Consider the following 24,570-nt stretch of genomic DNA (forward strand, 5'->3'; position numbering starts at 1 on the left):
CAGTTTGTCTGGTCTTGTGTCGGTACTTTGTTATTTTCAGTTGAACTTTACCTGTGGACTATTTTTTGTTTCCACGCCTTGCGTGTGCTTTTTGTTAATAAACTCTTTTTGACTCAATCGCCTTGTGTGTCCAGTTAGGGTCTTCATCAGGCTAAAAATTCATTGTAATGTATTGCCTTACTCTCATTTGTAACGAGTACAATATTACTTTTTTTGTGTGTCGTATATTACACTGATTTACAGCAATAAATAATGCATTACAGAAATTACATTACTTTTGTAATGCATTACACTCAACATTAGTGTACACAATCCTTAACCCGTATAATTCTTCCCAACAACATCCATGATATTGGAAGACAAAGATGAAGGATGGCTGCGTACAGGATTAAAACCAATATTAGGGTTCACGTCTCCGAGAGCGCTCTCTACACACGAGAGCAAGCGCTCCCAAAGGACACGGTCCGAATGGAAAAGGCCGGAAAAAAAGGACAAGCTGGAGAATGAGTGTCATTCCTCATCCCGCTTGGTCTCCTCTCGCTCTCCTGCTCGAGTTTCCTGTTCCAACCAAACGGAACAGCCAGCAGCGTGATCAAGATTTATGAGCTTGGAAATATAAGGCACTTGTTGTTGGGTGGAGGGCGGGGGAGCAGGTGGCGGGAAGACGGCGAGGGCGAAGATGACACCACAAGGAGATGGCGGAAAGAAAAACAAGGGGGACAAAAAGCCGGGATGTATGCGTTCCCTCCAGAAACCATCTTTGTCATTATCTTTGATTCCAATCTGACATGCCATTTGGATGCTGTTATGCTGTCAAAAAGCAAGCAAGTGTGGCAGAGATAAAAGGAAATGGAACACAGAGAAAAGTGGCGCATGTCTGAGTCCATTAGCTAACCTCGCCCAGATAGCACGTCCATTTTTTGTTATCATTTGTTTTTCTATTTCTTGGAGACCACATATTAAAGCAGCGAGCAGCAGTGAAAGGGTTCTAATTTCAGAAAATGTATCATCACAAAAAAATAATGTCTCCTCAAGCATGAAGTTTTATGTCGGCCGGTAATGGGCTGCAATGAATGTTTGAGAACAGGAATGACTTGACTTTCCTCTTTTGTGACTCGTCAACAAGCGCTGACATCTCGAATGCTTCGTAATATCCTTCAGAAGCAATCGGACAAAACTGTCTCAAGGGAGTTTGTCTTTCTCATGCCGATATAAAATGACTCAAAAAATATCCATGCTTGATGGCAAACTTTGTCACCATGCTCCATTACTCGCAAAGGCAAACTTCAGCTCTGGAGAGAGAATCTCCTGGGTCTCCCAATTATGGCCACAGGAATCAACTGCGGAGAGCTAGCAGCCGCTCGCTAAGCTCTGGTGCACTTGATGTTGTGTGTTGTAAAAGAAAATAGTTTGTGTCCAAAAAGAGAAACATGGCTGTTCAGCCACCGTACTCCAGATCACGATCAAGATCACTGGACGTGGTTGGCATCCAGGCAAGATTTTATTAAACACTTTTTATATACTTTTTTTAAGTATGTACAACTGGGTCATCCAAATCCGGTTCTCAAAGGCCAGTAACTTGCATGTTTTCTAGGTTTCTTTCCCCGACACACCTGATTTCAAATGATCAACTCATCAGCAAGCTCAGCGGAAGCCTGATGATGATCCTGATCATTTGAATCAGGTGTGTCAGGAAAAGAAATCTGGAAAATATGCAGGACGGCGGCCCTCGAGGACTGAGTTTGGGCACCCCTAAGTACAATGTCAGGCAGGCGGTAAATCCTGCCTGGTCAAATTAACTTATCGCAGGGGGATTTCCAGTCGGTGCTTGCCACTCTGTATGGAAAACCGTCTCACCGGTAGCCTTCACATTTTCTCATAGTAGGTAGTTAAACCAATCCCCAAAATGTGGTCTAAAGTCAATTTGTCTGAGCCCCCATTTTGCAGATAAGACTTCTATTACTTGTGTCTCTATCTTTGTTGTCAGTTTAAAAACTCTCCAAAATATGACTTCTCTTGGATGATTTGTTTCACAGGCAATCAGGCTCAAAAATGGAAGTAAACGAATCCTCAACCAACTTCAGAGCTATGTTCCAAAAGAAAAAAACTGACTGAGTGTTGAATTGACACAGAATGACCCTGTGGCAAAAGGAGAAGCTGGCTTAGGAGCTTCGTTTTGTGTTCATGTCCATGTCATGCCCGAGGCAAAGATAAAAGCTCAAATTATTTACATCTCAGCATTTACAATTTCTCTCATAATAATGATACTCATAATAAGGAGACCTACCAAATTTCATGTTCTAAATTCAAAGTGCTTTGAAGACATGATATAGTGTATGTTATTCAACAAAATGCCTTTGAGTGTCATTTCTGATGTAATGCTACGTGGGATGTTATAACTATTCCTGTTTTCCATTTGCTAATTACGCTGCGTCCTGTCCTTGTCTCGTCATCCGGGAAGTCCCCATCCTTTCAAAATGTCTCAAAGGAAAGTTAGGGAGACAGCAACTTTAGGGGAAAAAAAACACTTGTGAAAATATCTAGGTGCAATTATTCACATTCTCATATGGTGTAACATTATGTTGACAGGGATTAGAAAAAATAATAGTCAAAAAAAACAAAAAACAATAGGTGTTTATAATATATTTGTACTTTGTGTTAAAGTAAGATTTACACCAGCTACAGACATCCAGCGGGGGAATGTACATTTCCTGTAATGCCCCTAAGGTTCCCAAGGGCGCATGCGAAAAATGACACATACTCCCTTAAACGAAAAAAGTATGGCTGACTGGTTGGTTCGTTACCTTTATACTGTATCTATATATACACAAATCGATATACAGTATGATATGCACTGTAATGAGTTCAAACCAAAATGTAAGTGTCGAACTACACTAAAGATAAGACAAACTATCATATTGTGCAGAAACAAATTAGATACATGTTTAAGTTGATCCATACTATATATTTTTCAAAGCACACCCAGTTTAATGTTTGAAGTGCTGCATCTATGGGTGAAATTACTTTTATTGCTGCACCCCCCGCATATACTCTAGGATCTGTTCCCAGTCACCTTAAATTTTTGCTCATTTCTGCAAGGTGGGAAATAGGTCGGTAAAAGTCCATAAAATCCACCCGAAAACAAATGAATACTTTCTAATAAAGGTTTTATGATAGCCACAGACCCAGGAATAGATTGTCTCCATTTCCATAACATTGTGAAAATAAGCAAAATTAAATTCCTTCTATATTTCTTCCCTAAACCCTATATAACAATTATTTTAGCAAGAGATTCAACAGTGTGTGAAGCTTTCTAAGGGTACAGTTTCACTGGAACAGATCATTTTCCCGTGTTCATCATTTGTTATGAGGGGGTGCTGTTTTGAAACCTGAACAAACGGCGTTGTACCTTTTAGGCCCCATCATATTTATGACCCGAGAAGGCGTGGGAGTGTGTAAGGGAAAAACAATCAATGGAATAAAAGGGCAAATCATACGTAATAATAAAGAGGCTATTTTCTAAATGAATAAAGCTGGGGTGCAGACAGCGCCACAGATGCTCTTGATGGAGTCTCCAGTGAAGCGGTTATGACGGCCCAGCGCCAGCCGGCATAATGAGTTGACGGACGGATCAATCCCTCCTGCTTAGGCAGTGCGATCAATAGCTTTGTTTTGACATCCTACATTAACACAAAACTAATTGACGCCATCGCTGAATGCTCTTAAGAAACACACAACACATCACAAGCATCAATAACCACAATGACAATGTTGCTTGGTGCTTTGGTTTTTCAAGCATATGTACTAAATGCATGTATCATGAAAGTGTGTGTACACGTGAGTAAGTGTATAAAACTCTGAGGAAAACAATCCAAGGGAAAAAAATAACTCGAGCGGGATCATTGATGGCGAGCCCTCCTTTCTGACCGAGCTGTATTGGTTGCTGAGTAGGCAACGTTAACCGCGATGCCATACAGTACTTATGCAACGCTAATTTAAACGGGACGAGGCTCCATTTAATGAAAGAAAGTACCACAAATAGATGCCTCTTGGGAAGTATTTCTCCTCAGGACCTGTCAGTCGATGCAGAATGTTTGACAGGAACAGCCTCACTTGGCTCAATGCCATGTAGCTCCCCCCCTTCGCTTGGGTGAGAAACATCCCTAGTCCAGATGTCGGTCAACGAAGCAAGGAAAGAGACTAGTAATTGCGTTGGCCATTTCTGTAAAAGTATTTTTATTAAACGTGCGCACAATAAACCATCCTTTCACTGTCCCAGGCAAAAAGTAATAAAGTACAACTCAAGTACTGTATACTGTACTTTATAAATGATATAGTACTCAAGTATAAGTCTATATACTATGAACCATGAACTTGTAGCTTACCAGAAAGTCAACTAAATTAATCATTTTCCTCCTCAAATCCACCGACGTGTCTTCCTCTGAGGAAGCAGAGTCTGAAAATCCCAAAGTGGGCTCTTGTGTCTCTGGGGTTGAAGTCTTTGAGGGGGACAAAAAAAACTACTTGGTGGCATGACCCCTGAAGTAGAAGAGAGTCCTTAAAGGCTTTGCATGTTGTGGATGTCCTGGATGACTTGCCTCCACGATATTGCATGGATATTGGGGACAGCGCATTGTCAGACGGGGCGCTGGGCCCCCTTTTTAAGCAGGTGACCAGGTGGGATCACACGACTCAGCCGCCCTGGTAAGGTCCATTCAGGGGCGCGGGAGAAGAAAGTCCGTCAGGAACCTTGGATCCAGGAGGAGCAGTGTGGTTTTTTTGTCCCGGCCATGGAAGGAAGTGGACCAGTTCTACATCTCTTGGCAGGATCCTCAAGGGTGTATGGCAAATGCATTTTGTGGACTTAGAGAAGGCATTTGACCGTGTCCCTTGAGGATTTCTGTGAAGTGAACTTCAGAAGTACATGCTACAGGCTGTTCCCTGTTCTTCGACAAATATGTTTCTAGTGAGGGTTGGACTCTACCAAAGCTTTCTTTTGTCTGCGGTTGTGTTAAATATTAGGTCTTACATTTTTCTGTATGAGCATACAATACTTTAAATGTTGCTATAACTTCAAGTTGTAATATTAATGTACTTAATCTAAGACTCTTCACTAGGTTTTCAATATAAGCCAAGTACCCTTGAGCATACTTGCCTGAAGTTTTTAAAGCCTAGAATTTGAAAAGCAAACTCCAGTATACTACCGCTGTTTTAGTATAAAAAAAGGTACACACGTAGTATACGTGAATAAACTACGTTTGGCTAAGGTTGTATCTGTGAATTCCTTGACAGAAACTGTATTTCGTTTTCTCATCCACAAATCATGTAAATTACAAACAGTAAAACACAATTTATGTACTGTATTGTATTTACTGTTATGATGTGGCAACATTGCTGTCTTATGAACACCATTGCAGTGTCCAATGTGCCTATTAAGTATGTTGTATGTGTGTGTGCGTGTGTAAGCGTAGGTGTGCGTGTGTGTGTGTGTGTGTGTGTGTGTGTGAGAGAGACACCTGGGACTTGTGGTTGTGGTCGGGCAGCAGATAGAGTTGACGGCCTCGGTGGAGCATTTGACTCAGGGGCTAATACCACCTTCACCTTTTCAAATTGCTTAATGAAGCTTGTCTAAATACATATTATTGATGAATACCCTTTCTGTCTTAACACGTTTGAGATGCCTTTAGTGGAAGCTGATAGGAGCTTAAAGAAGGCAGTTCTAACCACCGTCAAGTGTGTGCACCCTGGCACCCCTAGCGGGCACTTCAGTCACTGCAAGCTATCTACGCGTCAAACACACTTGGAGTTTGAATGAATTACTTTGCTTTGTTGAAGCATGTTTCTATTTCGGGCGACCCTTATTTCACAATCTCACTGTATGGTAATTGGATGTCTTTCCAGAATGTTGGAGTTGTGTGTTCACTACATGTCAAACACTTGAAAGTCCACGTTTCATCCACCCTCTCTGTCTTTGTCAATGTTCTGATCTTCTACCCCCTTGATTCCATATTGCCTCTTGTTATTAAAGCAACTACATTATTCATGACATGCTGTAATAATGATAATCAATCGATAACACTCTTTCTTAGTGGGCAAGATCGTTTAATAATTGACTAATCCTAAGGGGGACACCACAGAGCATGTGTGTGCGTGCGTGCGTGCGTGTGCGTGCGCGCGTGTGTGTGTGAATACCACAAGTGAGGGTCATGGCGTTTAATAGAGGCCTTCACTTCTTGGGGTGCAGAGAACTGATACTGGTTCTGCTGCAAATTCACACACAGCTAATGTGTGAATTTGCAGTATTTTGGTGCATTAATTACTCACAGCTTCCAAAAATGAAGGTCCTGTTGTGGTCTCATTTTTTTTGGCATGTTAAAAAAAAAAACAAAAAAAAAACAACTGAAACATCCTGCTTTGAGTCTCATCATCTTTTCTTAATGGACGGCGAGAGGATAATTGCATTCAAGGCGGAGTTAGGGATTTTTTTTTTTTAAGTATGGATTATAAATGGATACAAAATGGGTTAGCACATGAGTGCCCAGCCAGTCAATCACAATCAATGAATCGCACACTGGTCTCAAGATGAAAAAGGTTGTCGGATACACACACACACAAAAAAAAATAATGTAAACAATAATTTTTAAAAAAATTGAAAATTGAAAACTTTAGATAGAAAAAATAAGTCCAGAGAAATCCAGCAGCAATTATTGATGTTTTGCATGACAGTAAAAGATGCCTGAAACGCAGAAATAACTTCAAATTGAAACTTGACTTGACCAAATTATATATGGACATGAATGCCTTGATGCCCTTTTATTTTGAAATAAATGGCATTGTGTTGCCATCTAACGACTAGAATGGTCTTTCTACAGCATAAACTGTAGCTGTTGACTCCCACAACAAACAACACTAGTGTTCTGAAATCACAATACCTAACCAATGGCTTAATTACACTGACATTGATTGATGTCATAATTAATGAATTCGAATTTTCTGTAGGGTGCCTGAGAACTAAACTAACATCCGAGACAACAGACAGGTCTTCGCGTCATCGTACACAAATAAGGCGGGTCGAATTGCTTGCTCATGCTGTCATTATAACAGTGTGCTCTGGAGGTGTAAACCGCCGCTTATGGTTTGATGACAAAGTCGGCATTTAAAATGTAAAGTTACACCCTGACTGCGAAAGAGTCATATTTCACTTTTACTGCTTCCGTCGCAATTAGTTGACAAACCGTCTCATTGTGATACGGAAAAGAAAGACAGAACTGCAGTTCAGTCTTCCTACATCATTTGATACACGACTTCTCATCCATATCACAACAATGATCTTCTCTTACTATGAGCTGCTCCAGAAAATCGATTGTTGGTTGATGGAACGCTTCGCACATTTCTCTCCATTAGAAAAAGTCAACCAAAAAGAATCTTCTTTGACACCATATGACAGCTTGCTCAGCCATTTTGTATGGAAAGACTTCTAGGATAAACGAATGCCGAAATGTTGTGGGGGTTCAGCAGAAAGTTGAAATTATGCTCTGTGCCTAACTTGAAGGTCACCAGTCAGCGTGAGACCTGACCGGACGCTGACACGGGACCATTTGAGCTTGTGTCTTTGATGGACAGCTGACATGAGACCTTTCACTTTCCGCAGGTAATGAGATGAACTGATAGACTGCGCTTGTGTTTGATTTGAGTGTCCCCCTGCAGAAACACATTCAGTTTTTCCTGTTTTGCTGGCCAATGATAATTTGATACGCCCTGGAGACCAATGCTAACAGGATGGAAAGTGACTAGGAAGTCAAGCTGAAATCTTTCAGGGTGTACTTTTACACAACGCTGATCCAGTAAAAACAGGAATCTTTTTTTATTGAGTTTATAAAAAGATTCAAATGGGGAGATTTGCATGATAGGCCAGAGGTCGGTTATGTCATCTTGCCAAGAAACACAAGTCATTAAGCCAAAGTTTTACAGACTGTATATATATGGCCCCTCCATTGAAGAATTTCTGGCACGAATCTGGCTGATCTCCCAAATGAAATATATATAATCAGTTCAGGCTGGGGCTATTACGAAACATTTGTTGAGGCAATGTTTTCAATTTGAAAATATGAATGTGCTAAAAAGGGCTATTTTCCATTTATGTCGCCGTAAATTCTCATTGTAAACAATTACAAACCAAACCTTCGCGAAATGTTGAAGAACACGCGACCCTACTCACAATACCTTGCGTGATTGCAAGCCACAATTTGTATTTTTTTGTTAAATATGTGTGAGAATTAAAAGCTTGTGCCTTTGAGACCCTTTTTACCATTCACATTTTCTCCAAAATGTATTTGTGCAAGCAAGCAACCAAAACAACACTTTCTCCTTGTTGTTTTGTTTTCTTTACATGTTTACGGTAGAACCGGCCTCACCTAAATGCATGGAATACGAACATGTTATGTAACGGATCTAATTCCTCATCCCAAATTGGCACAGCCATGTGAGCTATTCTGTTGGTTTTAATTGGTGTGGATGGCCACCTCATTTGCATGTGCCTGCCAGCGGGATGTCTCGTTGGAGGAGAGCTTTGAAAGGGGCCAATGAATGAACAAAAAGCAGTGGATAACACACAACATAAGACAGGATGTGAGTAAGTGCTCCCTAAAAAAAAATCTGTCTCCCGGTTGCCACGGCAACGAGAGGTGCGCATTGGCTCTGCTCCCGACGTAGCCAATTATGTCGTGTGTGTGTGTGCTTACTATCTGGCTTCCATTGATATGCAAAATAGGAAGTGGGCCCATGTGACATGCGCTCCCAAACATCTTGATACAAACATGCTTCACACACGCACACACACACACACACACACACACACACACACACACACACACACACCCATGTTGCTATGTTTGATTAAAGGCTCATCCACACACACACACTAATGTCCTTGCAGATAAAAATGTAATAAAACGATGCTTCCCCTAGCGGCATCTCAAGAGCACTACATTCTTACTTTGAAGTGGAGTATGTTGAATTGATTGATTGACTTATTGATTGATTGGTTTAAACATATAAAGAGTAGTCAAAGTCAAATTCAACAGGAGAGTGGATATTGTTGCCATGGCAACAGTTGCTACTTGACAACATTTTTGCCCAGAGTTCAGTTTGCAGCCAAAACATTTTTGTGTGGAGGGGGAAAAAAAAAAAAGCATTCTCTTTCCAAAAAAGGAAAATAAAAAAATACAAAACGTGTTGTTCCCGTTAGTCTTGGACACACTGTACATGCGCAAAGACTTTCTCAGCAAAATAGAACCAAAAAAAGCAATGCTGAATAGCATTGAACAAATGTCTATGACTGCATTTGCATGCAGTTCGTCATTTTCAAAACTGGAATATTCACAATATTCCATTCAAAAGACAATTTAAACACCCAAATATGCCCATATTCATTTTTTCCATATAGAAACCTCTGGATCACTTCATTTGTATTTGGTCAACTAACCACATATTGAAAGGAACATTCATTTGACTTCTGCGCATGTTCTATCTGCAAGGAACATTTTTCTTTTTTTTTTTCATAACTGCAAGGACTTCTTGTGTTGCGGCATGAAACTACAAATATGATGAACTCATAAGTGGCCTCACATGCCTGACGGCATGACTGAAGCCATCTTATATTGCCACTGTTGCTGGCATTCCTTTTTTTTTTTTTTTTTGGTTTACACCAGGATCCCTGTATGGCAAAAAGAGAATCTTTTAAAAAAACAAACGTCATTGTTTACAACAATCAGTCAGTGTAGATTATCTAAGGCAGGGCATGGAGCCAAATCTATCCTCAAGTGGGCCATACAGGTAAAATCACGAAACATAATGCTATGCACGTCAGCCTAGTCACCATCCCTCGTGAATAATGAGGGTTCATTGTAAATATATTGTTAAAAATAAATTAAAAAATAGATCAAGTCAAATAACTTACTTTTTGGCCCCCTCTATCCCAATATAGCAAGTTTTCCTTTAATGAAATAAATGAAAAATTTCTATCATCTTATTTAATTTGTTCATAAAATACATACTTTGTATAGAACATGTAGGAGGAAATCAAATAAATACAATGAAATTTGTATTCCCCTTCCCAACGGCAAATAACGCCAAAGCATCACAGAGAAATCGTCAATGCATTCGGGTTTCCGAGTGGCAATGCAAGATGGCCGCCCGTTAGCCATCCAGAAAGAATCAGGAAAACCGAAATGGCGAAAAAGGTTTTAAAAGGTTTGCTCTACCTGTAATCTGTAATCTATACAAAGTCATTATAGCCCACTACAAATGTATGTGTATTTGTAGTAACATCTCGAGAAAATATCTTTAAACATCTTTGTTTAATATACCATCAAAATTCACTTTATTCACCCCCATAAATGGTAACAGCTATTTATTTTAATTCCAGTGACATCAAGTAACACACAAACTCACATCGCAGTCCTCTTTTTTCCCTCTTTTTTCCTTGCGGTCTTATAGTTTCTCACAGGAGCCATTGTGTCCCCTCAGTCGGACCACCAGAGCGCTTGACGAGTTGCCAAGTCGGGCCACTGGGCTAATTGGCCCGCTGCGAGCTCCCACACTGCATCACAACACGCACACGCACACACACTCACACGTGGACACACACGGCTACACGCACACATAAAGAGATTGATTCGAAAGCAAATGGGGGTTCAAAGTCATCCTGGCAAGAGGCCTGCACTTTTCCATACGTACACCCTTCATGGATGGAGATAGACGGAGTTTGGATGGTGGCAAGGGGGTTTGGGGACGGAATGAAGTGTGCGTGTTTGTGCGTGTGTGTGGGGTGGTTGTCAAGTGCACTTCAACGGTTGTGATTGACAGGAAGGACAGGAAGCTTTTTCTATCCGTTTCTTTCTCCATGTTCCAAGGAGGAGATTTGGAGCCATTTTGTCTCGTTCATTTTGACATCAAGATGAAAGCATTTTCTCAAATGGAAATGCCAATTGAAAGAGGAGGAAAAAAAAAACGGGTGGGAAATTTTGTCTTACGTTTCAATTCCATTTTGATGTGTCTTTTTTATATGTATTGATTGTATGGAGATTGCTTTGTCTCCCCACAAAAACTGTGTGAATAACTGCTACTTTAATCTTTATTTTGATTTCTTGACATACCAACCCGCTAGAATGGACGGAGGCTTTGTTATTTGATCACTTATTGTAAAATGGAGGACCAGTTATTGTAATATTAAGGTAAGTGACAAATCAAATAAAAGTAGTAAAATGCTAAAACAATTTCACGTCCATCATTATCCCTTGGATATTTGCGGTTAACGTTTAATGCATTGGTCAATTTGTATGAGTTTCAAATGTCAGACTGCATTTGAATGCACCATGTTAGCGTCAAGCGGTGGAGACTTCCACGAGTGCGGACGCATTCATATTTATCGTAATGTCTGGCACACATCCCAAAGACAAGAGAAGAAAATATTGTATAGCGACTCAATTAAGCTGTTTAAGAAAAAGAAAAGCAGGTTGTGTAATTTTAAAGGGGTCAAAATACAAAGTGGCTGAAGGATCTTTTTATCCTCTTGTAATATACAACATGTATTAGTATAGTCTGCGGCCTGTTTCAAAAACTCAAAGTTCATTTGTTTGAATATAAAGTAGAATGAAAGCTCCAAAGTTCAATGGGCTCATAAAAGTTGGATAACACTAGCATTTTCAGGGGTAATGCACCTCGAACCCGAACATCTTAACTGTCAATGTGGACTTGTGGAATGGTGGATAAATTCATATGTAGCCGTACCACACAAACACGGACTTAGAGAAGGAAAACGCAAAGTCAATGGATCACGTTCACAATTTATTAGTGGCCTCTCCGTGACTGTTTCTGGATGCAAAATAAATAAATAAATTTCCATTTGTTTTACCATCAGACAAGTACACACTCACACACAATGTTAAGACACTCGTGGGTGAAACGAAATGCAAGTTAAAAAAAAAGAGGTTTTTGATGGAGGAAGAAAATGGCAAAGTGAGGGGGATGTAATCAAATTGAGAGAGGGAACCCAGTAGCAAAGCATTAGTGCGGCGGAATAATGGAATAACTTTAAAACCTTGCACACATAAACACTTAGGCACTCCCATGCTCAGATACCTCATATACATACACACAGGTTGCATCTCAGAAACAATACTCCATTAATATCTGCGTAAAAAGCAACTAGTGGAAAGAAAATGCATGTTCACGAGCAAGTGGAAAAAAAGACTATAGGCTCTAGCTAGACTCGTAATACACAAAAGCACCATTATACTGTATGTATATAAGGATAAATATTAAGGTACACACATCATAAGTGTGTTCTACGCAGCTTCGGATCCATTTAAGTGTGAGGTTTACTGCAGCGTGTGTACATCTTTGTGAACATTCAACATTTGTCTTTTAGAAACACTTTTTTGGGGGTGTAGGTAAAGGGCACAAGGGCAAACAGCGGAACCTCGAAGGGGGTGATCTCACGTTTGTTGGTGTTTCAGAGCAGTTCTTTTGTTTTTTTTCCCCCCCCCAAAGCAAAAAGGAAAAATGAATTCAACCGTGTCAGGGTCAAACTGTGGTCATCATTGAATATTTATGACGGCACAGCCAGTGTTTAATTTCATGCACTCAAATGTAAAAATAATTGAAAAAAAATTACTGAACTTAAAAAACAAATAAAAATGCATTTGTTTAGCAGCATGTCGGTGAACCTACATTATCTTACACTATCAGTGATATAACAAAACAAAGCAAAATCGTATTATGATTTTAACAATTAAAACAAATAATTTGAAAAAATAATTTTAAAAAAATGGCTTGAAATTTAAAGACAAAAATATGACTTTTTTTTTTTAACGATTTGAACAAATATGACCTACATGTAAGAAGTTTGAATACGAGGGCAGAAGTCATTGCAATTTGAAAAATTATACGAATAAATAATTTTCAAAAAAAAATATTGACTCTTCGAATCATGACTAACAATTCTGAGGATTCGGAATGTATTATCTGAAAAATGACATGACAAAAAAAAAAAAAAAAAGACTTCTATTTGGAAAATTCTTGACATTAAAATGTGTTCTATCAAAATAGGGCTAGAAAAAAAGTTTGAATTATGACAAAAAATGCCCTGTGTCCCTGCGACCAGTCCCGGGTCGGCCTGAATTGTGCTGGGATAGGCTCCATCACTCCTGAACAGAAAAAATGGATGGATTGAATTTTAGAAGCGGAAAAACAGCATTTGTAACTAAAATCTTTTCTTCTCCTTTTGAAACATTGTACGGCCAAATGTTTGCGCCGTAAGTGAACACAAAGCACATTGAGCGCTCCCGCCGAGATCTCACAAGATGATGCAAGACGGCTTGGAAATTCAGCCACCAAATTTCTGGTGGGATTGCACATTTTCCAACTTGGAAGAGGTCTTCCACTTTCGAGGTTCCGCTGTCTGTGCATTGCACTTAAGGAATGCCTGCGAGGCCAAATGTAGGTGAGCCTCTTCTACACAGGGGACACTTGAGCTCAGTAGTGAGGTTTCCGCCACAGCTCCCGTTAAGACAGGAAGCGGGGAGTAAACAAGTTAAAGTGCAGGGTGAGCGTGACAAGGCAGTTGTCTCGGTTTTGAGGAGTCTGGATTGCTTTTGTGTCGGCCCGTGTGATGCCGCCCCGTGTCCATGGTGGAGGGAAATTGATGAGGTGGTCCGAGAAGTGATCTGCGAGGTGGGCATGACTGCTCCCATTTTTTTCCAGGGGGATTGTCTAAAGTGTTGCACCAAACAGCAGGTCCAAGGGATCCAAAATCCCAGCACTTTCAGGTTTGTGCTGTGACCTACCTCAAGGCTGGATTTACACTGCATTGGTCAAGTGCAAAGTGAAATCATTAAAAAAAAAAAAAAAAAAAAAGGATGGAACAGGATGGCCCAAGCAAGAAAACAAACAAAATTAATCTTCTGACTATATTATACATTGAAGGTGCGCAGATGGGTGCATCACAAGACAGCAAGTTCAACTACATTGTGCATCTAAAAGTGGATTTGACAGGCAGGGATATGTCTATTTTTGTAACCCGATTTTTTCTGTACGTGTTGTTCTGCATCGTTAATGCAACATTATCAGTTTTGCATTCATTCAGTTCTTTAAATTAATTTTAATAAATAAAAAGTCATCACAATATTCACGATATAATAATTAGCATAAGGCTTGAGACAGCTTTCTTGACTCTTAGACCTTTAAAAAAAAAAAAAAATCGCTTGATCAGTTTCACGATCTATTTTGGGTCAAAAATATTTCCGGGGGATTTTGAGTGTTTTTCACTTTTGTGTATTCATTTATATAGTTTTGCACAGACAGTAAATGTTATATAATAAATAATTTAACATTTAAAATTTTGGGGGCCAATCTTTAAAAGAAAATCGAATGTGGAAATACTTTGTGGCATTTTAATTTTGTATCATGCCTACAGTCATTTTTTATTTTTCTTCATACAACACTACATATATATGTATATACATTTAAATAAACTCCCTTTAAAAGTGTGATACTTCAGGATTTAAAAAAAAGATAATTTTAAGATCATTAAAGTCATGAATTAAGGACTAAACCAGTTGCAAGAAACGTGTTGGAAATTTCAATGACAAAATATATGTTTACAATAAAATGTCATAATTTCACATGAATAAGAATAACAAAGGTTTTCACATGAATCAAGTCAGAACAAAAAATGAATAAAAAGTCATAAAAACAAACTATTTCATAGTTGGATGTAAAAAAAAGGAAATGGAAAAAAAACACTTTTGAGTCTGAGTAAAACATGAAAAAGAAAAATGATTTACACCAAATGCTCTATGCACCTCCGCTATTCCGAACATGGCATTCTGATTGGTATTGCATTTGTAGAATATGAGATAAGCAACAAAATCCACCCGATTTTATTTAGTCACAGCCCAAGTAATGACCAATCAGAGCTCAGCTTACTAATATCACATGAGCAATGTCATTTTGGGGTGACAGAAGGTGGCTAAACTTTCAAGCTCTGAGATGGACAAAAAATGTTGCTCCTTAAAGGTCAGGGTGCAAGGTTTTCATCATGTCTGGTCAAATTTATATTTTCATTGGTGCTGTTTTTTTTTTTTTGGCTTTTGTTTTTATTATATTCTTGGCATGCATGTATGATAAGCAGGAAATCTGCACTGTGACTCGCTAAGAACCATCAAAAAACAAATAAACAAGAGGAACATTGTTAATGTTTATTTTGTGTACTAAAAAAGGTACCATTTCCCAATGTACCAAATATTAAATATAAAAAAAAAATAGTGTGTTCAATAGAAAAATAATAGAGCTGTAATTTTAACACCATACTGTGATATTTTTGCTCGTTATGATAACATCCATATCTGATATCGAAAAAAAGAAAAAAAAAGACAAGACACGACCACAGATGATTGAAACACACTTAGAATTGTTTTGTGATTAAGTTGCTGTGTACTACACTTTGTATGCTTTGTTCAGGAAAAACCGTTCAAGCTTTGCACCCTGACCTTTAAGTCATATTCCATAAACACAATAGTAATAAGAATGTCATGTTTAGTGTAGAGTAGGGCACATTGAAGATATTTTTGTGAAGAAAATTTTTGACCAGACTTTCCATTTAACATCATTTTTGGACAAATACAGTTTAACATCTTTTTTTTTCTAATTCTAAAAATAATACTTATACATGTTCAATTAAAAAAAAAAAAAGTCCTCACACTCCATTCAAATGCCAGGTATTAGTGAGGAAAAAAAATTATGAGAGCAAGAAAAATAATTTCGTTTTGAATGTGAGGCGAGACCAATTAAGAACATCTGTTATCGACCATTGTTACCTGTTTATAGTCCAAGCCAAGGAAAGTCTATGTAACTATTAACATTTCATCGATTTATTTCCTTGATCTATATTTGTCGTCGCTGTCTTTTGTTGATGCGCATTTTTCTATTTAGTCTCGTCATATGAAAAAACATGGACTTATGAATTGTGCAGTGTAAATCCCGCCTTCAGGAGAGAGCCGACAAAAGGTAGTAAAGAATGGAAGATGTGCGAGTGGTTACCTTCGCTGTTTTTGGAAACGCTGTTAAAAAATAAATAAATAAATAAATGAAATATCATTTCAAAGTCAGTCACTGGCTGTCGGCGTGAGAGGCTCCGATTTGAAGGTGTCGTGATTGTTCTCTGAGTCTGACAGTCGCCTCGGGACTTCGCCGACGCTCAAGGTGGCGGCGGCGGACTCCAGGTCCGCCTCGGCGTCTTCGTCGTTGCTTTCGGCACTGTAATCCACCGCCTCCAAGAAGGACGGCTCATCCTTGTCCATCACGTAGGTGGTGGGGCAGCTGCGAAGGGGCCCGCACAAACACGCGTGCGTACCGGTTTAGTCAAGCAGTGTTTAAATCACATTCATTTCTTTTTTCTTCTTCATGGTGATTTTTTTTATATATATATAAATACGCAGTGCCATATGCCCCAGTTATTTTGTCTTCATGTGTAAATCTAAAAACGGGCTAACGTAGCTTTAAATGCATAAGATTTGAATCCGGTTATTCATTATTACAAAAAAAAAAAAAAAAAAAAAGCAAATATGGTCATTTGGAATCCAAACGGTTGGCCAAGGCCGCCTCTTTCTTTCTTTCTTTCTTCTTTCTTTCTTTTTTTCTTTCTTTCCCTCCCCGTGGGGCCCAATGCCTAAACGCCTGCTGCATCTTTTGAGGTTTTAGTGGCTTTAGTGGCTTTTTAATGGTGTTAATGGTCTGAAATGCGATCCCGGGGAGGCAGTCCATCACGGGCCGTCTCTCCAGTGCCGTGCCAGTACAAGTGGGAGACAGGCACACAAATGGTGTACTGTAAATGTGCGCGTGTAATGCTGATGAGAGTTGCGAGCGAACAGGAAATGTCCTTTTCTTTGGGTTCCAATGGCTCTTTCCCCCATTCTCCATCATTTACATCCGCGCGCACACATACACACTGGCCGTATCTTGCCTTTTACAAACTGGCAGACGCTTCAAATGGCCACCATATCATTGCAATGATGACCTATTAAATGCTAAGTGCTAGCATGGGCGGGCGGCTCCGCCTGCCCGCCCGCCTGCCTGAGAGCATCCGATCTCCGAGGAGACAACATTGCGAGTCCCATAATGATTAAAGGCATCAATGATGAATGAACACCTATCAATACGAGAGCACAAGATGCGAGAAGGCCAGAGGAAGACGCTCATGGGAGGGGTGGTGCTTGGGGGGGTGCGTTAAGTGGTTTGGAGAATAAAGCCATCAACTGTCTTAACACAGACGGCAAACATCCAAATGATGATGTAAACAAATACAAATTGCTACAATTTGTCGTCTGTTGATCAATTGATCAATCAAAAGGTTGATCAGAAATGCACATTTCAGTCATTTCACAATTTATATTATCTCCTTAACATCACATCTTTGTCTCAAAATTGTGACATAGATCACAAACAGTAAAATGACTCTCTCCTTTATTTGTCTTTGAACTATGACAATATTTACCTCAAATAAGATTAAGATTGCAATATTTACACTACTAAACGTTTGCATTTGGTTTACCAGAACGTTATAACTTTGGCTTTCGTAAAATTAAGACTGTCCACATAAATTAGAACATTCATATTAACGTTATTGCTCTAATATTAACTTTTAATCCTTATAAAATTCAGACTTTATTTCATGAATATTTCTCTTTCACTCATTCTAAAATTCTTAGTTTTTTCTCTGAACACATAAGGTTTATTTGCCACAAAATTAATGTTACACAAAAAAATTAAGCTTATTTCTAATATAATTTATAAGTTGACATCTTAATCCCTAAAAACTTCACATTTTCTATTGTAATATTGCACGGTTATTGATCCTACTGTGGCCCATTTTTTTCACGTACATAGAACAGTTATCCGAAATGTATAAGCTGATGCTTGTGAAGTGAATTCATTTTTAACAAGTGATAAATCAAAAGGTGAAAAGGTTAAGCTTCAAAAGTGAAAATTAAGCTTCAGGATTCTTCATGAAGGTCATAACAACGGTAAAATGGTAAAAAGGAGGTTATACGAGCTTTTTTGTCCCAAGCTCAATACAATAGTTTCCAATTAAAAGCTCTACCTTGTCACCTCAGCAGGCTTCTGTCCAACTGTATCCATGCAATTGGACCACAAAATAAGCAATCAAGTCAGTGTTACTGTCATTTCTAACCTGACTACTTTAGGTTGCAATCCAATGAGGTCGCTCTCCAGGTCCAGCAGTTGCTGATGGCTGTGAAGCCCTGTCATTCTCTTGAGCCTTAAAAGGGCCACGCAGAACTGTGCTCCCATTTCTTCCAGCTCCTTGGTGCCAATCTGGTAACCCTGCACACATGGATTCGTGATAAGATCAATTGAACGTGAAGAAAACTGATGATGTTCGTTGAATTTAATTTGGTGCTATTTCCGAGCTTTAATCAACAAGCTGGAGAAAGCTTTTGTTGTCAATTGTCATTATTAGCAGTCAAAAACTCGGATCTTGTTCAGCTGCAAATGAAGGAACTTTTGCTTGAAAATAAACCTTCAGGAAAACTTGCATTGTGGGGAATTGGTTGGGGTCAGGACTGCGGGCAGAGTTAGCACCAGCTCACTACGCTCTGCTGCACAGTGTGTTCTAAAAGAAAATTAAAGACGCATGCCCGTTGAAACTCTATTACGTTTCGAAGATGGTCAGCAACCCCGGTCCGAGAGGTCACCTATCCGGCACGCTTTCGGTGAAATCCTCCTGTGATGCGCCTGATTCAAATGATCAGCTTATCATGAAGCTCCGCAGAAGCTTGATAATTATCCTGGAAGGTTACAATGAAAACATGCCTAGATGGGTGCCCTCGAGGACTGGAGTTAGTGAGCTCTGGTAGGAGATCACTGGGCATGGGAAAGAAAGGTACAGTATGCAAGGTTTTATTAAAACACAATTGTGTTTTTACTACACATAATTCATGCACCTACTTCACGGCATTGACTTAATGCGGGGGGTTTCCAGTCAACATTAATGAGGGAACACTGTGCGAGCAGGGAAACGGAAGAACGCTGTACTGAAATTCCAATACAGGAAGACCAGATTCATGAGCATTGTTGTATGAGTCCTTGAAGGCTCCATTGAGAAGTGGACACACACATAGCACAAGCACACTCACAGAGCGCTTTTTGTTCATTCTCTGCAGGAAGGCCAAAGCTGGGCCAAATTCGTGTGCTCCTTCACATCTAAGGGTTCAATATTAATGGTGGCTCGGTGGCCCCTGGCTAGTACGCCACGGTTTTGGGCCACAACCGAACCTTCAGACACTGGCCAGTACATTAAGTCAGGAAGGCCGAAAATGGCGCACCCATGACTGGGGCAAGAAGCACAAATCAGAGTTAGCCGCGTGATGCTAGGTTCAGCTAGCTCGATAATTTGTGATTTGTTTCTATGCCAATCATTCCAAATATGCTTTATATATATCTTGGAAAGTTGAAATGCCAGAGCTAAAAATAGCACAGCATAGGATAAGCAAACATTGTAATAAATGTCAAGAATTTATTCTTTGCTTTATTAATTTTAATGTATACATAGCACTGTCTCAATTTGAGTATGATTACTACACAGTCGTAGCCATTCAGTTAATTGTTCAGTTTAAAGATGCTAAATCTAAACTAATTACTAAAACATAACGTATGACGTACATCCTGACAATACCAGACCGGTACCATTTCTGAAATGGTCACCAGAATCTTGATTATCAGGCCTCTAAGCAAAAAGTCTTCATGTTGGATCCCGTATCTGGAAAAACGCTTTGTTGCACATAACAACGGTGGTCATTTTCAAGGCACAAACCCCTTCACAACAGTTCATCTGTTGTCATGGCAGACTAAGGACGGAAAAAGGGTGGTGGAGCAGCACCACCTGGTGGATATGTTTCTGTTAGAAGCTTGCGTTACAAAAATGGTATCTAACATTGCAATTTTATTCACACATGTCTTTTTCTAGTTATTGCAAAACGTAATTTATCTACAATTTTGACTTTTGTCTTGTAGAATCAAATGATTCCTTGCTCCTGAATTCTGCATTTATTCAAATAAAACTGTAACAAAGTTACAATTTCTTTCTAATATTTTTTTCACTAACAAACCCAAACACATTGTCCTTGAAATGACAGTCATTCACATAAAATTAAAACATAATTTTTCAAGTATTTTTTCTTGTAATGTTCTTACAAGATAATGACCTTCACATAAAATGTTTCTTTGGTCTTAATTTTCTAACATGGTTATACATTCATGGCTTTATGCAATGTTTAGAGTCTAGACTCTATTCTATATAAAGTATTTTTCCTATTTGCTCTAAAATTACAACTTTGTTCACATAAAATTGAAACTTGTTCTCAGTATTTATTAACACTTTTTTAATCTTTTAATATACTGTCACTTCAAATTATGTCTTATAACTTTATAACTTGCCAAATAATTCTGACTAAATCACATCAGATGTCTTTTTATCAAAATAGGACACACATAGACAGACATGAATATTTGATCTTTACAACATTTTTGAATTTTAAGACATTTACTTTTCATAATGTTGAAGTTTTTTGTTAAAGCCTTTTCTTGTAAAAGTACTGTAGATTAGCTATGAATATCATTCCTATGATTAAAACTCCACGTAAAAAAGTATATGTAAATATATGCTTTATAAAATATATATATATATATATATATATATATATATATATATATATATATATATATATATATATATATATATATATGAAAAACAAACAAAATGTAACTTGGTATGATCTCACAGCTGTGTGGGTAAGAAGGGTCAGTCACCTTGTATTTGCCCTGGTCGCATCCACAGACTGTGCTCTCCATGGTGTAGCTGCGCTGCACACCGATCTCGCGCCACACCACCACGCGCGCAGTCGACTCCTTGGAGCGCTCAACCACAAAACTACAGCTGGCCATGCTGAAGGCCGGCGCGATCTGTGAGAGGATCTTTGGAAGGGCCTGAAAACATCGAGAATATCTAGAAGCAGCCAAGAGCGTGCGTGTGCGTGTGAGGACTGCATGTGCTCACCCTGTACGCAAGGTTCTCTTCGAAGTCACTGGATGGCGTGCTGATGTTGGACTGCCATATGGTTTCCTTCAGACTGCATCCATACATGAAGACATTCTTCTTTCTGGAATGGCCGTGGTAGTCGCAGAACACCTGAGGACACGCACACACACCTTAACATCACAACTCACAAAACCAATCCATAAGTCAATGATTTCCAACCATGGTTCTCGTCAGTAAGACACCATCAGGTGTGCTGGGGAATAATAATGAGTTTTACTTAATCCAACATTAAAATGGCCCTGTAGAATACTGCCAGTTTGATCCGATGAATAAAAGGTGGTACCAGTGGAGCTCGTTGCGTATGCGCAAGGTACTGTAGCAGGCCCTTAGTGTGGTAGATGGTCGGGTGCAGATCAGGATTGGGGTTCTGCCACTGGCGATTCAAATCTTCCCCGCTCAGTGAACAACGATGACTAAACCAAAAACAAAGCACAGCGTTGAAAAGGCGTCGGCCTAATCTATGCCCCCATTTTGCACATCTCCACTCTCACTTTCCATTGACGACACCATCGGGGTTGAGCATGGGCACAATCTTGAAGATGAAGGACTCTCTCAAGGTGGCCGCCAGCAGGCTCTTACCCATCAGGAACTCCAGCGTCCCTTTCATCACCCAGCTGGCATTGGTTTCCCCAGGATGCACTCTTGCTGACAGAAAGATCAATGGACGATTTCCTGCGGAGATGGAAGATCATTTTTTTCTTTTTCACTTTTCAACCTTTTTTTAATTTCGCAAGATTAAAGTTGCGTTTTGGGGGGAGCTTAAACTGTTATGGAAATCAAAGCAAAAATTTTACATGACATAACATTTAGGTAAATAAAGTGAGTATTTTTGGATAGAAAGTCATAAATATTATAACAAAAACAATCAAATTTTATGCAAATAAACACCTAAACAGAAAAATGGTGTTGGTAACAGTCAAGGGAACAAACACGGTGTGCCGAGCCAACTCACTAAACTGGCAGATGTGATCACTGGAGTTAGATTCGGGCATGGCGGTGATGGTGAGGAGCGGGCAGCTGTTTCCCCCCAGTGTCTCGCACAGGACATCCTGTCGCAGGTAAATGTCGGACGTCTTCATAGCCTCTAGTTTTGACAAGTGCATCTGCGCGTATACAAAATCAAATTTGGATTTTATGTCCTCAGAAATTTGCCATCATCAGGCAATCTGTAATAATACCTTAAGGGAGGAATACGTGTACGGGTAGTGATATGAAAAGTAGCAAACGTCATCCTTCTGACTGAAGGTGGTGCTGAAAGTCATTGTGTAGTAGGACTTCCCTTTCTGGCCGCCAGTTGCAATGGAACTCCTAGCAAAATTGTTCCTAGGGACAACAACAAAAAAATGCATTCAAAACTCATACAAAAAAATGTTTGTATGCAGTTGGTCCCATAGGTGTCACAGAAAAAAAAAGAATAACCAGCGGGAAAAAAAAATGAAAGTATGTCCGTTTTTATGTGTATGTATGTTTTTATGTGAATATAGGACAGTTATAATATGGCAAGAAAAATGCCGCTTTTTTATGAACAAAGTTGTACTTTTACAAAATGCAGTCATATTACAAAAGTCTTTGTTTTTGAGGAAGCAAGTCATAAAGACAGATAAAGTAGTAGTTGTCAGAAGAAAAATTGTGAACTTTAAAAATTATGAACTTTACAACAAGTTGTAAGAGTGCCTGTCATTGAACACCATCTGTATTTGAACACTATCGGAAGTTAGTAAAAAAATAATTAATTTGGCATAATTAAAAAAAAAAAAAAAAGTCGTAATTTGTGACAAATATTTCAACATAAAAATAGAATTCATGCGCTAACCCTGGAAGTTTAAAGTTAAAGTTTAAAGAAAAGAATCTGAATGAAGCTGGAATTTTAGCTGTAAATTTTCTGGAAAAAGCATGAAGAACATTTTAATTGCAGGACAAATGAAGTCTATAATGAAAAAAAAGCTGTAATTATGTCACAATTTTAATTGTTCAAGGAAGGTGCCTTTCAATGCAGCGATCTCAATCAATGCGAGTGTAAGATGTGGTTGAAAAGCATACAGCTTCATGTCACAGTAGTCTTATTCTACATGAAATTAACCTACTTATAGTAACAGATGTCTGTTCCCGTTCTGACCCAGCGAGGCCTGCCATTGATGGCCTCCTGAACCGAGTACATCAGCACCTGCATACCTACACAAACAAACACATGCGCACGCATGCACACACACACACACACACACATACACACACGAAGCACACTAACATTAACATACACACATACAGATACCGCATACAGGTAAAGTGGTGCTTTGAGGTACAAATGACCTAATTCAGAGTCTTTCAAGATAAGCCCCCTTTTTTGCATTCACTTACTTGGAAGCAAAAGTTTGACATTCGAGCGCAGTATGACGGCAGTGAACTCAACCCGATTCACAAAAAGCCGCAGTATGGCAGAAAATTCTTCAAAAAAGGAAGTTAAAGCTGTCGACTGACACCCCCAGCTGGAATTTACTGTAAAACTAAATTTACAACAAACAGAAATACACTTTGTGTATTTGAAATAATCAAAAAGCTTTGCGTTCGAACAGGCTGCTTAGCTCAGTGCTTCTCTCTTTATTGAGTTTTACAGCGACATTTGTTAATATCTGTTGTTAGTTTTTGCTCACTTCTTGTAAATGCAGTTTGAACCTTAGACTTACTTTGCCCTTTTTACTGCGCAAATTTTGAGACCCCAAACATTTCGATTGGGACCCATAAGAATTTAGTATTGCGAGTCCTGAGGACCCAATAGTTTCCTGAGGTAAAATGAGCACTCTGTCACATGCACACACACATACATGTACAGTACGTATTTAAAACGTTGCCCTTATTTCATAACGGGAAAGGTGTAGTATCAATCTTACCATAGTTGAACTGGCTGTTGGACTTCTCACAGTTGATGATATTGAAGCGATAAGTGACTCCCAAGCGCATGCCGCTCACCTCAAAGTAGAACCACTGGTGGTGATGATTGCTGTTGATGTCCGAGTTCAGAATCAGGTCATACTCGTTTCTGCGCACAGTATTTGCATGATGTAACGACTGAGCAGAACACCTTGCTGCCACAGCGCTAACAGATTCGCACGCATACTTCCTGATCTGAATGGCCTTCCGGAGGTTGCCGGACTCAAACTGAGAGTTGAACCTCAGCGACTCACCGTTGCTTTCAATCACGGGACAACTGCGCGTAAAATAAATAAATAACGGACTGCAATCAAAACAGAAAAAAAGATATAGGATGATAAATTAAAATAAAAACATACCTGGGAACGTCGAGGTCGTAAACGACTTTATCCATGACCTGGCTTGGGTGAATCAACCTCTCGATATCCTGGAATATCTTGGACCTGCATGGTTACATGAGCGAATTCATG

The 24,570-nt window shown here is 39.2% G+C and overlaps 1 protein-coding gene across 1 annotated transcript in view; it reads right to left on the reverse strand.

Moving 5' to 3' along the window:
• Positions 1 to 11,834: 11,834 nt before the first annotated feature.
• The window catches only part of agtpbp1 (ATP/GTP binding carboxypeptidase 1), a 32,335-nt gene continuing 19,599 nt past the window's right edge, over positions 11,835 to 24,570 (reverse strand). The window contains exons 15-26 of the mRNA XM_088439617.1: positions 24,460 to 24,543; positions 24,288 to 24,377; positions 24,061 to 24,209; positions 23,260 to 23,347; positions 22,354 to 22,498; positions 22,128 to 22,278; positions 21,667 to 21,847; positions 21,459 to 21,588; positions 21,134 to 21,265; positions 20,887 to 21,063; positions 18,251 to 18,402; positions 11,835 to 16,380 (exon numbers count right to left, since the gene is read on the reverse strand). Of these exons, the coding sequence (XP_088295743.1) occupies positions 16,167 to 16,380; positions 18,251 to 18,402; positions 20,887 to 21,063; positions 21,134 to 21,265; positions 21,459 to 21,588; positions 21,667 to 21,847; positions 22,128 to 22,278; positions 22,354 to 22,498; positions 23,260 to 23,347; positions 24,061 to 24,209; positions 24,288 to 24,377; positions 24,460 to 24,543 (1,693 nt within the window). The 3' untranslated portion in view covers positions 11,835 to 16,166. The remainder of the gene's footprint in view (positions 16,381 to 18,250; positions 18,403 to 20,886; positions 21,064 to 21,133; positions 21,266 to 21,458; positions 21,589 to 21,666; positions 21,848 to 22,127; positions 22,279 to 22,353; positions 22,499 to 23,259; positions 23,348 to 24,060; positions 24,210 to 24,287; positions 24,378 to 24,459; positions 24,544 to 24,570) is intronic.

This window comes from Hippichthys cyanospilos, chromosome 1, assembly GCF_059441005.1.
Source record: "Hippichthys cyanospilos isolate Australia breed blue-spotted pipefish chromosome 1, RoL_Hcya_1.0, whole genome shotgun sequence".
NCBI classification, from domain to species: Eukaryota; Metazoa; Chordata; class Actinopteri; order Syngnathiformes; family Syngnathidae; genus Hippichthys; species Hippichthys cyanospilos.